Raw genomic sequence first — 15993 nt, 5'->3', positions numbered from 1 at the left:
CTAGTTCTGTTCTTATTTCTATCCCTGTTTCCAATTTTAATTTTGATCGTCGTCTTCCTATTGTTCTTCGTAAAAGTATTAGATTGAGTACGGAATTCCCTTTTTTTAATTTTGTGTCCTTGAATCATCTCTCACCTTCTAATCGTGCCATTATATCTTTTGTGTCTATTCAACAGAATGTTCAGAAAGCACTCAAGGATCCCAAGTGAAAAAAAAGGCAACGTGTGAAAAAATGAATGATCTCGAGTAAAATAATACTTAGGAGTTGGTAAAATTACTTTAAGGGAAGAAACCAGATGGGTGTAGGTAGGTGTTGTAAGCAAAAGGCAGATGGTTCTATTGAGAGATACATGGCCAAGTTGGTGGCCAATGGATTCACTCAGACCTACGGACTTGATTATCATGAGACCTTTGCTGTTGTAGCAAAGACAAATTCCATTAGTGTCATTCTTCCTTGTTAGCTAACTTGGATTGGCTTCTTCAATAGCTTGATATAAAAAATGTTTTTCTTCTTGGTGACTTGAAAGAGGAGGTATTGTTAAGTCACCAATTTTTCCCAAAACCTAAGTTATTAGGAAATGAGCCCAACGATGCATATCAAGCTATCTAAAACTCTCCTTCACGTGCAACCCCCTCTTGCACGTGGAGAGACAAACATAGAACCAAATAGAAGGAGAAGCAAAGAACCAAACAAAGCAGAAGAAACCAAACGGGAAAGAATACGAAATGCCAACGAAGAGACTTAAACCCAAGACATCTCCCAACCTGAGCTCTGATACCATACTAAGTTACCAATTTTCCCAAAAACCTAAGCTGTTAGGAAATGGACCCAACAATGCATATCAAGCCATCTAAAATTCGTGAAGCGAAGCCCCACATTGCCTACGTACTAAAATAATGTTAAGCATATAAGCGTGAGGGCACCCTCGTCTCAATAGCAAGCTTTTGGGGTTGAGTTCTACACAAGACCGTGTACTAGGTATATATGGATTCCCCTAGGGTTCCCGCTTGCCATTAATAGTGGAAAGGTTTGCAAGCTTAAGAAGTCATTATATGGTTTGAAATAGTCTCCTAGAGCCTAATTTGAGAGATTTACCAAGGCTATGCTCAAATTTGGGTATCAATCGTTCTAACACTAAGTTGAACAAAATGAAAAAAAATATTAATACAGGAGACGAAATAGAGCGAGTAGATTATTTCCTTATGATTCTCTCTCTTAGTCTCATTTATTGAAGATTACAAAACTACCATTCTCACTAACACAAAAGAGAACAGGAAAAAACTAGGACATATCCAACAGGTTGAAAGCTCATTCAACCGAACTTCACAAAGTGAACAGGAAAAGGGGCAAATTTCTGAACAATAAATAAACTAGAAGTTCAAAAAGTACACACCAAAGCTCCAAAAAATTTTCTTTCCTATTTTTATTTTTATTTTATTTTTTTATGCAAATGAAATGATGAAGCAACCATTTTAGGTAATTGCCATCCTAAAATGTTCTAGGAAATTATGAAGTGAAAACTATTTCGGTATATGCCTTGCTTCACCGTACAATGCAAAAAAAAAGTAATTAATCAAGCAATACCTCAGTCGATCAATCTTCATTGGATTACCAAAAAGAATCCCCAGCGATGTAAATAGTGCTATTATGACACTAGAATGATATTTTAAGTTGCTCAGTGTCTCTGCTCGTCCTAAGGCTGAAGATCCAGGTCTCAGCTTGCCAAGAAAGAAGGGCTCAATCATCAGGGTACCAGCAACAATCGCACCAAGACACCTAAATATTAAATCTTGGGCAATGCCAAACCACCAATTGTGATGAAGCACAACTCCCATGTGCTGAATAAGAGCTTTAAACTTCTGCTGAATGTGAGATTCTTCTCTATTTTCACCACCATAAATTGCTATGCTCTCTGCATGAGTCCTCAACCGTGAGTGAAGCTGCCGATACTCCCCTGCCAATTGTTGTTCTTTAGACATTAGCATCCCAAAGGAAGGAGAAATCCTTCTTGCCAAGCCCCCTGTTCCAAATATATAGGCCTGGAGAATAAAAATTACATGTTTAGAAGACAAAGTACAAGCTACAATGGCGCCATTTGGTGTAACTGTTAAAACAGATTATAGATTATACCTTAACAGATTATAGATTATGACTTTAATCAGAAGTTGTTAATCTGTTTAGTGTAGTTGTTGGATTATAGATTTAAGTTACTGAGTAGTGTTTGTTAAATAAGCTGTGAAGTAACTTTTTAAATAAATATTTATTTTTGTTATTCACTACTTGTCTACATTTCTCATAAAAAATAATAATAATATTCTATAGTCCATTTGGGTCTTTTTTATATTTTTAAAAAAATAAAAAATAAAAAAAAATCTAAGAGTATAACTGTAAATTAATATGTCCACAGCAGAAGCTGATAATCAAAGCCAAGGGGTGAGCAGCTTCTCAGAATCAGCTTTTTTGACTTAAAATAAGCTGTTAAAATTAGAAACTGTTTGAAATAAGTTTAACCAAACAGTCCAAAATAGCTTTTCAAAAGCCAGAAGCAATATATTGGCTCAAAAAAGCCCAAACAAACATATCATGATAAGGTCAAAAGTTCGGCATTAAATGGAAAATAGCACTGGACAGTAGCAGTACAAACGCATCTAAAAATAACCCCTCCCCCTAAGAAGCACGGACATGTACATGTGACACAATACGGATACGCCGAGATAGAAATTTTCAAAAAAAATGTACGACACGACACGTGAGAGACAAGTGTAAAATATATAATATTTATATTTTTTATGTCATATATAAGGATAAATAATTATTATAAGTAATGTATATGAATATTTTAACTCAAAGATAATAATTTTTAAAGTCTAAAGGAGGAGAGTAGGTATAAATTTACATTGTTTTTGTTTTATCATTGGATATTCAAACTTGTAATATGTTTCTTGTCTGTCTAAGTATTGGGAAGTGTCCAACAAGTGTCGTGTCATGTTGTGTCAATGTCGGATACAACGGGAGAAAAATGTCCATGCACCTTTTTAGAAGTGTCCATGCTACTCCCCCAACCACAGGAGAAAAATGTCAAAGTTTAAAGCAGTCTAAATAAGGGGTTTACCAACATCCAAACAATATATTTTGGGCTTGCATATGAACATAGGCTCCATGTATAGAGTACACCATCAAAAGCTGCCATCACATTCTCCTGTAAGAATTCACTCAACTCTGTGCAGAACCTTGGTACATCACTTGCAATTCGTTGTTCAGGATTACGTATCCGACCATCAACATATGATAGTTTGTAGTATGCCATATTCTGAAACCCACACAAAGAAGTAATAAACAACCAAGGAATCACAAAGTAAATTTTGCACAAAATCAGATGATGCTTTACAGGACAGTATATCAATTAAAACAGTAATCAGGTGAACCATAATGTAGGCAACAGGCTCCCAAAAACAATGGAGATCCAATTAAAATTTTTGTTTACTACGTAAAATGTGCTATTGCTGTATAACAAAAAGATTAAAATTTAAATAAATTTTACCTAGACATATTTAAAAAAAATTAAATTATGGATCATCACGCAGGTACAGTATGTGCCCACCAAGATGACCCAGATAAAATATTCAATTCAGGAAACTCACAAACCTTGCTCCCAGCTATTTGAGATCAGTTTCATGAATCTCTTTTGGGGCTTTTCGTGAAGCCATACCCTTTTTAAATTACAGGGAAAATCCAAAAAAATGTTAAGAAAACCTTTTGATAAATTTATGGGCTAACTATTAATGTTATGGGTAAGCTGTGAGGAAGACAAAGATAAGTTCAAGAGTTTGTAAAGGGATCTCATTCTAGATTGATTATATATTAGAAACAATTTTGCAAAGGTGTACGTTATTGTAGCCCTTCTAATAGTCATAAGGTTCTGAAAATCATACAGTACAGGCCAAGAACTTAGAACTGAAACATGAATAACAGCCAAGAAGAGACAACTGCATAAGCCCATGATTCTGACAGAATGAAAATGCGATGCATGTAGTCATCGCCATGCAGAGGGATAAGAAAAGATATTTAACTTAATCAAAACTAGATAAAATAAAATAAAATACAGAAACAAAGATTCATACAGTAGTCTGCCAAAAAAAATGGGGAAGATAACTACCTCAAAATACGGTGCGTGGAGAAGCGTTGTTAATATTTTTCTGAACTGCAGACTTAAGCTTCCCTTAATATACTTAGTTGTAGAAAATAAGGTTGACTGAAGGAATCCCAACAGAAGATTTTCAATAATAAGACGAAGGAAGCCCTGTTTGTCTCGAAGATAAGCAGCATGAAATAGGTTTCCTTGCACTTTTGCTAATCTATGGCCTGAAACGGTTCGCAACACCTGCAGAGAGTACAGAGAAAGCATACACAAAAGTAAGCACAACATCTCGATCCATGTGAGGAGAATCAAATTTCAAGCATATCAAACAGATAAGCTGATGATGCAATGTGGCCAAACAGAACATAGCATATGTAACTAAACCTTGAACTTCAAGATTGCTCAAAAGAAAAGGCTTTACCGCTATGATCAATAAAGCCATAAGGTCCCTTGCACCCCTTAGGCTCATATGAGATAGAAGAATTGCAGCTACAAGCTTAAGTGGTGGTCCTTCCTTTTTTGGGGGCTTGCTTGCATTTGAAACTTTCTCATTTTTGACTATCTTGTTTGATTGTTCTTTATGATCACTAAGCCCATTGCAGTGAGCAATAGATTCAGGCTTCTTACAGGAATATCGTGATCGAATGTATGCAGCCACCCCACCAGCAACTATGACGCCTCCACTAGCAAGCGCAACACTTTTCCTGTATACAAGATAGCAATATCATAGGTCCACTGCAGACAGAAAAGAGTAAAGATGTACACAAGAATAAAAAATAAATTGATCACGCAATTGCATAGTAAGAAAAGGAGTGATCAATGGTTTCAAGTTGCTCCGGAAAAAAAAAATGGAAAAAAGAAAAAAGCATGGTTTCAAAGCCATGAATTTATAGTTGATTCAGAGATCCATCCTAAATCAAAACAATTCCGAGTCAGAGTTACCTTGTCCTATCTCAATTCTTGACAAGCAAATTTTTTATATTTTAAAATTTTTTTTTTTTATACTATTTTAGGTAAATTTCATCAAGTTTTACCAGCCTTTCCAAAAACAAGGAAATATTATTCAAAAGCCAACTTTTATTAATAAAAAAAAGAAAAAGGAAAAGAAAAAAACAATCAAAGGAGCCAACTCTCTATTCTTTAAAATATTATTTCTTTTAGTAGAAACACAATCCTTTCTTTGAAGCCATTGATACAAAGTGCTAGCGTAGTGTTGCGATCTCACATCGGATAACAAAAATATAAACTTCTTGGACACCCTCCTCTTGCAAACCAGTTTTCAAGAATGAGTTCTACCAAAGAGTTTGTATCATTAATGAGCTGCAGTTTTGTGGCTATGCGAGTATGAAATCAAATGGGCTATGGTTTTGTGATTCGAGCCGCAGAGAGGGCTACCTGGATTATGTTAATACTGACATCTTAATGAAGTCTCCATGAGGGAAAGGCTACCATTGGGTCAGTATTACAATCCCATACTGATTAATAAAGGCTTGGCGTGAGAACCCTTCCTTGCAAGCTTAAGCTACTTGTTAACTATGAACAGTATAACAATTATATTTTACCAATGGTCAAATAGCTATGTTTTGCCTCAACCAATTTTTCCACCATTTAATTTCCCAATTTCAACTACCAATCTCCCACCCATTATTATTTATTTCTTGATGAGTTAGATTCAAGTAAATCATATTTTTCTCATTATTATTATTATTCTTTTTTACTGTTTTTATTTTCTGAATCTTCAATCTTCTTTTTCATGGATTTTATAGTTGATTTGTGAATTTATTTCTGAAATTTTTTGAACTATTTGATGATTTTGGATTTTATGCAAGTTTTTAAAGAGAGAAAGATGGGAAGATGAACAGTAAATCTGGACAATGTTTTTGTGCTAGCAAGTTTAGCCATGGCTAGTTTGACACAAAGTACAACAATTGGTCAAATATAGAAGGTCCTTTGCCTAACCATTGGAGTTCAAAAAAGTGATTTTCATGCTAAAAAATAGCTATACCAGCCTTTTATCTATCCACTGGAGATGCTCTGAGTTGAGTATGTATCACATATAGCATGGGCAGCTTATTCCCTTCCAACTTAACACCCCGCTTGGATTGGGTGGTTTGAGGAGAAGAAGAAGACAAAGAAAGAAAAAAAAAACATTTCCCTTGGTTTATATCAGCTGTTTGAATTTGTTTGAATTAGCAAACAGGAGAGAAATAGGGTAAAATGGGAAGAAATACAGAAAATCCAATTTTTTTTAATCCTCATTTTGAATCTCTCAAAAAGTAAGAGATTGGGAGAGTAGAGAAATCAACAACAAAAAAAAAACTATTTTTCATAATTCTAAAACTGTACCTTTAGATATAAAAGAAATTAAAAAAATAAAATAAAATTTATTGACATCAATAAAAAGTTAATTTTAATTTGATAATTTAACATAAAACAATTTATTTTCTAGTTTGACCAAATAAGATAGAAATTTTCTCTTCTCTTTTCAATTTATCCAAATAAAGAGTGAAAATATATGGGTCAAGCTTTTCTGGATTTCAAAAGCGAATTATTAATTTTAAACTTAACTATTTTAATAATAAAACTTAACCTTCCCCCCAACTTATCAAGGCTTGTCAAAACCTTTTTTATTAAAACCGAATTGGGCCAACTATAATCGGGTCGGGTAATTTTGCATCTCTCCGTTTCTCGTATGTAATCATTTCGGTTACTTTTAAGGCTCCCAAACAGAGGGTAAATCTACACCATCCCTTTTGATACAATCCACTAAGTTCAATACAAGAGCCAATCTAATATCCCTTGTTCTATCTTTTACAATTTGGATCACATTTATGAACCATAATCCAACAATTGTCTTCTTCTATATAGTAGGTATTTGACATGCACTAAAAAAATATACTTTTTTTGCATACATATATTTATTTGGGTCACATCAATCAACATCTATCAATATTTTCTCTTTACTTTTCTACTTACTTTCTCTACTTTTCTACAATTTTTTTTTTTTATAAAAAGTCAAAAGGTCCACTTATTTAAAACAAGCCAAACTACCCTATAATATAGTGAACGCTCGGTAAAAATAAATTATGCAAAGAGGAGGATGGGCCTCCAACGCATGACATGGGTTTAATAATGAATGTTATTACTATTTAGAACGTCTCCACGATTCCTTTTTTTTTTCCTTTCACCAAATTTAAATTTGATAAAAAAAATTCAATTATGGTATTACAATCATAACATCAAATCAATATCAAATTGAAAATATCTTAAACTTTTCATCAAATTGAGAATGTTTAGAGCATTTCATCAAATTTGTAGGTAACCATTGAGTCAGACGTCCTCCTGACAAACTTTTTTTTACAAAATTATCCTATAAGTTGTGGTCAATTTATACCAAACCGGTCAACTGGCCAAATATTCGTCCAGTCATCCTCCTAATCAATCGGTACTCTGATAAAAATTTAAGATTTTCCGTGCGCGATAGCTTTTATATAAATTTGATGAAAAAAAAATGTTGGAGATTCTCTTATGCAAGACAATTATTTTTTTTAGTCATTATTCTTATAATATATTTTTGAATTACTCACACATCGCTTGTACAGACCGATAGTCTATATATATAGAGAGGGGGGTATTTGAAAAACCAGACAACTCGCCATGATTAGGAAAAACCTTTTTTGAATTCGGAGTTTCTCCTGGATATTGAAGAGAAATGACGAGGAGAAAGAACAGCCAGAGCACACACCGACAAAAAGAGGCCGGAAACACTGCAACCGGTGCATAGCCACCAACAGTCATGGCGGCGTGTGGGAAGAAGCGCGTGGACAACAATAGAGTGTGAACGAAGAACGAGATTACCCGACAAGAGCCGAAGAGGTTCGCGCAGCCCAATTAGTCTGTTACCCAATTCTTTAGGGCCCATTTAGATCGAAACACTAAAGCCCAAATTCTATGGAACAAATAAACGGCCCAGTCCAAATCAAAGTACCTCCAAAATATATTTTTTTGAAAATATATAGAATTAATAAATATTAAATATAGCGGTGACACTATATCCATCGTTGAATGGTGTCACTGCCGGCCAATGCATCATTACACCCAATATAATTCACATAAAACCATACTAAACTTGCCTTCATTTGGGGAGGAAAGAAATCCCTACAAAGGTTACCCATTGTCACTTAAAATTCAGAGCATGTGGTTAAATTATGAAATTAATTTTGAAGTTATAATTATATTAATCCACGTAAGATTATGTATCTTAAATAATTTAAAAATATAAATGAATAGGATATCAATGTTTCCTATAATAATAATGATGGAAAGAGTTGTAAAACAGAAAACTATTTTAACAAAATAAACCATATGCTTTTAATTTTGTTCATTTAAATCTAAAATATTTACCTATTTCTATTAAGTAAAACCAATAGAAAAATAATTATTTAGTTATTAAACTCATGAAAATAGATATTTTAGACATTTTATATATACTTACATTGAGTTTAATGACTAAGATACTGGTTTTTCGTCGATTTTAGTCAATGAAAATAGACTAATAATTTAAATTGATAAAATTAAAAACTCAAATTTTATTTTGTTACAATTGTCAAACTTTTTTCTTTTTTTTTTTTCGGCTGTGTGCGCTAATTGTGCCTGAAGGATTATATGTAAGCATAAGAAGAAAGAGTGGACGTGTGAGTAGAGGGTACCTCCTGGAAGCCAATAGGGTACGACCACGCTCTGTTAACTGCAACAGCTGAAGTGAATGCATGGCTGCAGGTGGACTTGGGTTTCCCTACCCAACAGATTTCACTTACTGGGATTGCCTTCTCTCTCTTCAATTTCTTTGCAAAAAAAAAAAACACACAAGAAAGACAATTTGAGTTCAAGAACAGGAACTGAACATGTTTTTCACCATAAACAGTCAAAAGTAGGAATAAAGAAAAATACAACCAACAATGTGAAATCCCTCTGTCATACTATTTGACTCATCTAATAAATTAATTAGCATTTTATGAAAGAGTCTTTAAATTATATGAATTAAGGTTGACTAGTTTAATAGAAACGATGTGAGATAAGTTTTAACATTTTCTTACGTATATAGTCGATTGTATGCAAAAAAATTTAAGAGATAGATAAGCGACAAAGAGAATAGATACTAGCAAAAAACTTTAGTCACACATTCAAGAACCAGTTATAATGCCATATTAGATCACCATTAATTTAAATAAAATAAAAAAAAAAGAACAAAAAAATTGGAAACATGGCTTAGTTCTTATTTCAAGAGGCTCTGGGTTCAAGTCTTATTATCGTTTTTGTTGGATTATTTTGAAGTTGATGAGTTGATTTTAAGTCAATCATTAAAAAAGGAAAAGGAATTTTATATGCACCATCATGCACCCTTTGGTAAAACACTGATCTTATGTTTGATTAATTGAAATAATTTAGAGTGGATTTATCATTCAAAACCTGCGTATTTATTATATGGGTTGTAATCATATAACATTACTAAACCCAATTATATGTGCAGGTTACAATGGGTTGATTGCCGATCTTAATGGGTGCGTTGTTAGTAACTTGACACACTACATTTGGTGCACTTCTTTGTATTTTTTTTTTTATTTAAAAAAATTATATAAGCAAATTTGTTTTTACATGCACTTATAAGTCACATTTGCATTCCAGGTAGCATTCTGTATATAGGTTAAGGTCAGGAGATCTCGATTGGGAATATTATTTTTTAGTTTAAAAGTTAAAAAATCATTAAAAAAGTTAAAAAGTTAATAAATTATACAAAAAAAATTAAAAATTTTATTTTATCTCTACTTTTTGCATATCTTTTTATAAAAAATTAAAAAATTATTTCAAATATACTAATTTTTTTTATCTCATATCTTTACTAAAAATTAAAAAATTATTAAAATAACCTATTCCCAAACAATGATGAAATGACAAAGAACTTAACATGAGCAATAATAAAGTTATGCTAATTAAGTTTCACACGTGTCTGTACAGACAAGTCATCGTGCATTAGTTTAATGATTTCATTTTTTTATATATTTATATCAATATTTGTAGTTTAGGTGACTTCTTAATTTTATTTTTTATTTTTTTGTTTATATTTTATAAGATAGAAATAATTTAAATAAGATAAAAAAAAAAATTTCAAAAATAAAGGAAGAGATGCTTTCAATTTTTAATTTTTAATTATCAATTATTAACTTATAAGAAATTGCACCAAATAAGCCAATTATGTACCATCAAAAATTTGTATTCAAATTTGATCACACTTATTCTGCTCAAAAAAAATAAAATAAAATAAAAAAATTGATCACACTTACAAACACTAGTGTAACAAGAGGACTCATTATCATTTTTCCATCAAGAAACAAATTCAGAGCTTAGCATGTTTACATTTTGGTGGGTAAATTCTAATGGCCTCTTTGTGTGATCAAATTGCAATAACTTAATTAGCATAACTTTATTATTGAAATTTTGTGTGATCAAAGGGATAAAATTGAAATTTTGCTAACAAGTAAAAAATTGCAATAACAAAATCCCTAGGGTCTTTGTCTTTATTATTATGATATACTAATAGGACCCATGTAATTAAAAACATCACAAATCCACCCATGCACCACCCAAAAACTAGCACCACCACCATAACTACACCATGACCACTTGGCCCCAGCATCACCAATCCATAATCCAAACAAGAAAACAAAAAAAAATCAAAAGAAATATATTAATGAATCTCTCTCTCCTCTCTCTCCTCTCTCTCTCTCATAGTGAGTGTGAGATTCAACTTGTCTGCACCTTCATAATACTAGCAAAAATTGTAACCACTAACTAGTTGCTATGGTAGCAGTGTGTGTTTACGGTCGGCTCAGCTCGGGTTTACGCTTGACCCGTCAGCCGAACCAACACCTTTTGGTTGGGCAATCAGTCAACCATTATTGACCCGTGAACACCCTAATTGCTGCCATCGATTTGCTGCCATCACTAATTAATCATCACCATTTTTTAGAAAATTGATAAAAAATTCACTTTTTAACTTTTTTTTAAAAAGTTGGCTTTTTTGTAACTTTTTTTTTTTTTTTTTTAGTGTAAAAAAAGCTAAAAAACTAAAAAAACTCTTTTTTTATTTTATTTTATTTTTAACTCGTTCCCAAAACACGCCTGAGCTGGAAGCTTTCTCTCTCCATCCCTCAACAAAGGGATTCGCATTAAAAATCATCACTCTTTCTCAACCTTCACTCCTGAGTGAGTAATTCAATTAAAATTAATAAAATTAATTTTACTACAAATTTTTGACAGATGCATCAGTTAACAAAAACAGTATAAATTTTATTAATTTATATGTCATTTTTGTCCTCTCTTGTGTCTATAATTTACTACAATAGGGTTGGCAACTCCGAGATCCAATAGGGTTGGTTTTTTAATTTTTTGACTTTTTTAGTTATTTGACCCTGGACTCAAAAGCTTGGTTTGAAAAAGACTTTTTAGTTTTTTGATTTTTTTGACTTTTTTTGTGAAAAAAGTGTGTGATAATTTTGGGTTAGATGTGATATTTTGTCTGTTATGATTCAAATAATCTATTCTGTCTTCTGTGACTCAAAGGACCAAAAGAACCCAAATGAGCTCTTTCCAAACGATACCTAAATGAACTTAAAAACTGAACCGTAATTTTAATTTAAAAAAAAAAAAATCGAATTTCTTGAACTCAGCAGGAGAACTTAAACTGAGCTCTCCTCTTCCTAACCCATGAATGAAAAAAAAAAACAAAAAACAAAGCATGTATTTGAAAATCAGTCAAACTTTTTCGAAATCAATTACAAAACTGGATATAACCTTTTCATTTGAGTGGATCTCACATCCACAAAAGAGAATTGTGTCCTATTCTATGCAAGTAGAAGAACTATTGATGCCAATCTAAAACAACCCCAAAAGAGTAACCATGAAAACAGAAAACGAAAACAAAAACACTACCAAACAGAAACAATCCCAAAAGAGTATATGTACCATGAAAGAAAATGGAGTTAAACGCTTACCTTTAGAGCTTCCAAGGATGCTAAATGTGCTCCATCATCACACATAGAAGTTGGCAACACTGCATATTTCTTCAATATTGATGCTTGTATTTTTGAGTTTCATACAACCAAACACGCCTTTATCGGATTCTCTGCATATAGGTTGTTGCTCTTGATTGGTGGCTTTCAAAAACGATCGGGGATTTGTTTTCCGATCGTTTTCGCGAGTTGAAACTCGCCGTAGCCTCACTCGGTTGAGAGGCCTTCTATCACTACACTCTCTTCTTTCTTTCTTTCTTCCCTTTTTTTTCTTTTTTTTTTTGTTTTGTTTAAATCTTTTTTGAATATATCATAGGAGTATCTGTTCTCACTCACTATAATAAGGTGTGTTAGGTGTTGTTTGGGAAAGCAAAATTATAAAAATAAAATATAAAAATAATTGTAAATGTGTAGATGCATGACCCTACAAAGTGTTGCCATGTTCATTAATATTATTGTCTTATTTACTTCGCAGTCCAATTTAAGTTTTTTATTTTCTCTAATTTAATGAAGGGCCCTATAAAGTGTTGCTATGTTCATTAATATTATCATTTTGAAAACTGATTTACAAATAGAATTTGTATACCTAAAAAGCGAATTGTTATTTAATATTAAAAATTATATTTAATTTTCAAATTTAATGATGTGATAATCAATTATGATATTAAATGTAACACTCTCTCTTATATTCTTTCTAATCATCAACCAATCATATTACTTATACATTATTGGGTCTATAAAATGAGTGTAGAAAGCAGACTTGTATATCATTTCTTTGCATAAAATATATAAAAATGATGTGATAATAATATGCTTTTAATTATGAAATTTTGATTAGAAATAAAAGATCACAAACAACCGTGTCATTCTCTACAAAACTTTTGTATAGAAATTTTGTTTGTATAACACTATTACTATTTACTTCATAATCCATTCTAAGTTTCTTATTTTTCACAAATTAGTTATTAATTGGTGCCACTTCTGATGCAAATTATTTAAAAAGTAATATAATATATAAATAATTTTTTTAACAAAGAAAAGCAAGATTTTTTTTCACTATTCTATATAGTGAAATCTATATTAATAAGTACACATGAATTCAATTATTTTGTGTCAAATGACAAGAAAATTAAATAAAAAATTCATTTATTTATAACATTTATCTTAGTTATGTTTTGTACAACAATAAAAATATATATATATTACATCCATGGCTCTAATTGTAAAAAAACACAACTTTGTCCTTATTTTCTAAACAAAATGATATACATTCTTCTTATTGTTATTAATAAAGATGAGAGATATATCGTGTAATAGTCTTATTCTACTCCTAACATTTTTGTGAAATGATATTCAAACCGTAGAACAATATAAAATTATAAACGTAATTGAATTGTCATAAAATTATGAAGCTCAAAAAAAAATTATAAATTTTATTTTTGCAAAAAATTCTAAAGTCCAAACATTTTAAAATATAATTTGTATATATAATCATTGATCATGCAATAAAACAATTTGTATAACTGAAGAAATTATTAAATTTAATGGTCATTTCTAACGGTCCATTCTTCTCTTTTGATTTCGACATGACAAAATAAAGGGTAGTGGATGGTCACAATAAAGTGTAAATTAACACTTGTTGAAAAGAAATTTGAAAATTAATTATTTTTTAAAAATGTAATTTAGTCACGTAATTTTTGGAGAAAAAAATGGAATATACTCATTTTCTTAATTTAGCACAACGTTTGATAATTACTATTTGACATGAACTTTCAAAACTTTCGCAATTGTCAAAATTTGAGAGAACTCTTTTTCTCAACGCTTATAGTCGGCCAATGATTGGTGGCAAAATGGCAATTTCAAAATCAATTTTTTGCATGTTACAATGCCAAAATGCTATAATTGACAATATATTGAGATATATTTTTGTGTTTTTGGTTATAGATGTTGAGTTTGATTTGGTAATGGAATAATCCGGCGATGGATGGAGGCGGAGGGATGGGGGAAAAGATGGTTGGCCGGAGGAAGGTTGGGAAACAACTGGCGACCGTTAGTAAGAGTGGGGGACCAGGTGGTCGCCACCGCCGCCGCCATCAACACCGACGAAGCTGTTCTTCAACTTCTTTCTCAGCCCCTTCTCCCTTTCTTTCTCTCTCTCTCTCCTCCTCTTGCGTTCAAACTGTAAAACAAAGATTTTTTTTTTTTAGGATTGATCTCAGCCATTGGCTTCATTATCATTAGTGGGACAGGTGTCGAGCCGTGAAGGATCACTTTAGAGGATCACTTCACCAAATCACTCTAGAGGATCCCAACACCTTACGAGACCTTAGTCTTTGCAGCAATAAAGATGTATAATGCATTTAACTACCAAGCATGTGCTGCATGTGATCCACGAGTCCACGTTGTCACGTGCGTCCCCAAATGGAACGCAGGCTCGCAAATGAAGATTTATTTACATTTTTTACTCTTAAACTATTGTCAAATCATCTATTTAATTTTTAAATTATCGATTTAATTTATTCAATCTTTATAGTACATAAATCAAAATCTAATAGTCGTTAAACTATTGATTGAATCTATTAAGTTATTAAAATATGTAATTTAAATCTATTTAATCTCTAAAAGGATTATAAAAATAACATATATGCCGATAAGATAATAAATTAGTAAAATACCCTACTTAATTAAGATTTTATTGGAGAAATATCTTAAAATTTTATTTTATCTTTAAAAAGTGTTTTATTTCATTGTATTTAAATTAGTATTAAAGTCTGGTTTCTCAATCTTGTCAATCAAATTATATGAATACACTGAATAAGTAAAATTAGATAATTTAAATAATAATATAACGAAATAATATATTAATTAAGTTATAAAAATAACTTAGTGGAAAATATGAAATAATCAATTATAAATTATAAAAAGAACTTACACACACTTTTCAAAAGCAAAATAAAAATTAAAGATTTTTTAAAAATGAAACTTTAACTAAATAGGATCTTTTATTAATTTATAATATTTATGGGTTTATAATTTATTTTTGTAATCCTTTTAGGGACTAAATATATTTGAATTAAATACTTTAAGGACTTAATAGATTCAATCGATAGTTCAGGGATTAAATATATTTGAATTAAATATTTTAAGGACTTAATAGATTCAATCGATAGTTTAGAGACTAAATAAACTTTGATTTATATATACTTTTAGGATATAATATACACAATCGATAGTTTAGGAATTAAGTAAACAATTTGACAATAGTTAAGGATATGAAGTGTAATAAACCCTACAAATAATTGACTGGGGGATAAAAGTAAATTTATTTACAAAAAAGTTATTTTGGACAAATTTAACTCTTACCATAGCACTCCAAAAAAAAAAAAAAAACATTTATCACTCTAAAAAACTTAATAAAAAAGTAAAAAAAAAAATAGGATTGTGTTAAAAAAAACCTTTTAGCATTAACATTTTTATAAACTTAATTGTAGTTGGAAAGTCAGCTTTTTTAAGAAAACCTTAATTATCTATTACAACAGTAAAAAAAAGTCACATTTTTTTCCTAAAAATTTTGGTTTTATTGTAATTTTTTGTAATTTTCATAATTTTTTTTTTCATTTTACTTTTCAGAACCACGTAGGAGGAAAAAGCAACCTTTTTATTATTTTTTAAAAATTCATCAAGTCTAGTAGGAAAAGTGAATTTTAAAAACAAAAATTATACTAAAGGAAAAAAAATTAATAAAAATGTTAAAAAAGAAGTTGTCAACTTGGACCCACCATTAT

The 15993-nt window shown here is 31.0% G+C and overlaps 1 protein-coding gene across 1 annotated transcript in view; it reads right to left on the bottom strand.

Moving 5' to 3' along the window:
* The window catches only part of LOC114272406 (ABC transporter D family member 1), a 42697-nt gene extending 30069 nt beyond the window's left edge, over positions 1 to 12628 (bottom strand). Inside the window, exons 1-6 of the mRNA XM_028214093.2 lie at positions 12191 to 12628; positions 8849 to 8983; positions 4561 to 4843; positions 4158 to 4382; positions 3114 to 3311; positions 1586 to 2040 (exon numbers count right to left, since the gene is read on the bottom strand). Coding sequence (XP_028069894.2) covers positions 1586 to 2040; positions 3114 to 3311; positions 4158 to 4382; positions 4561 to 4843; positions 8849 to 8910 — 1223 coding nt within the window. The 5' untranslated portion in view covers positions 8911 to 8983; positions 12191 to 12628. The remainder of the gene's footprint in view (positions 1 to 1585; positions 2041 to 3113; positions 3312 to 4157; positions 4383 to 4560; positions 4844 to 8848; positions 8984 to 12190) is intronic.
* Between the last annotated feature and the right edge of the window lie 3365 nt (positions 12629 to 15993).

The sequence above is a fragment of the Camellia sinensis genome, chromosome 1, assembly GCF_055761805.1.
Source record: "Camellia sinensis isolate YWXY chromosome 1, ASM5576180v1, whole genome shotgun sequence".
NCBI lineage: Eukaryota > Viridiplantae > Streptophyta > Magnoliopsida > Ericales > Theaceae > Camellia > Camellia sinensis.
This window is presented reverse-complemented; position numbering and strand designations above follow the sequence as displayed.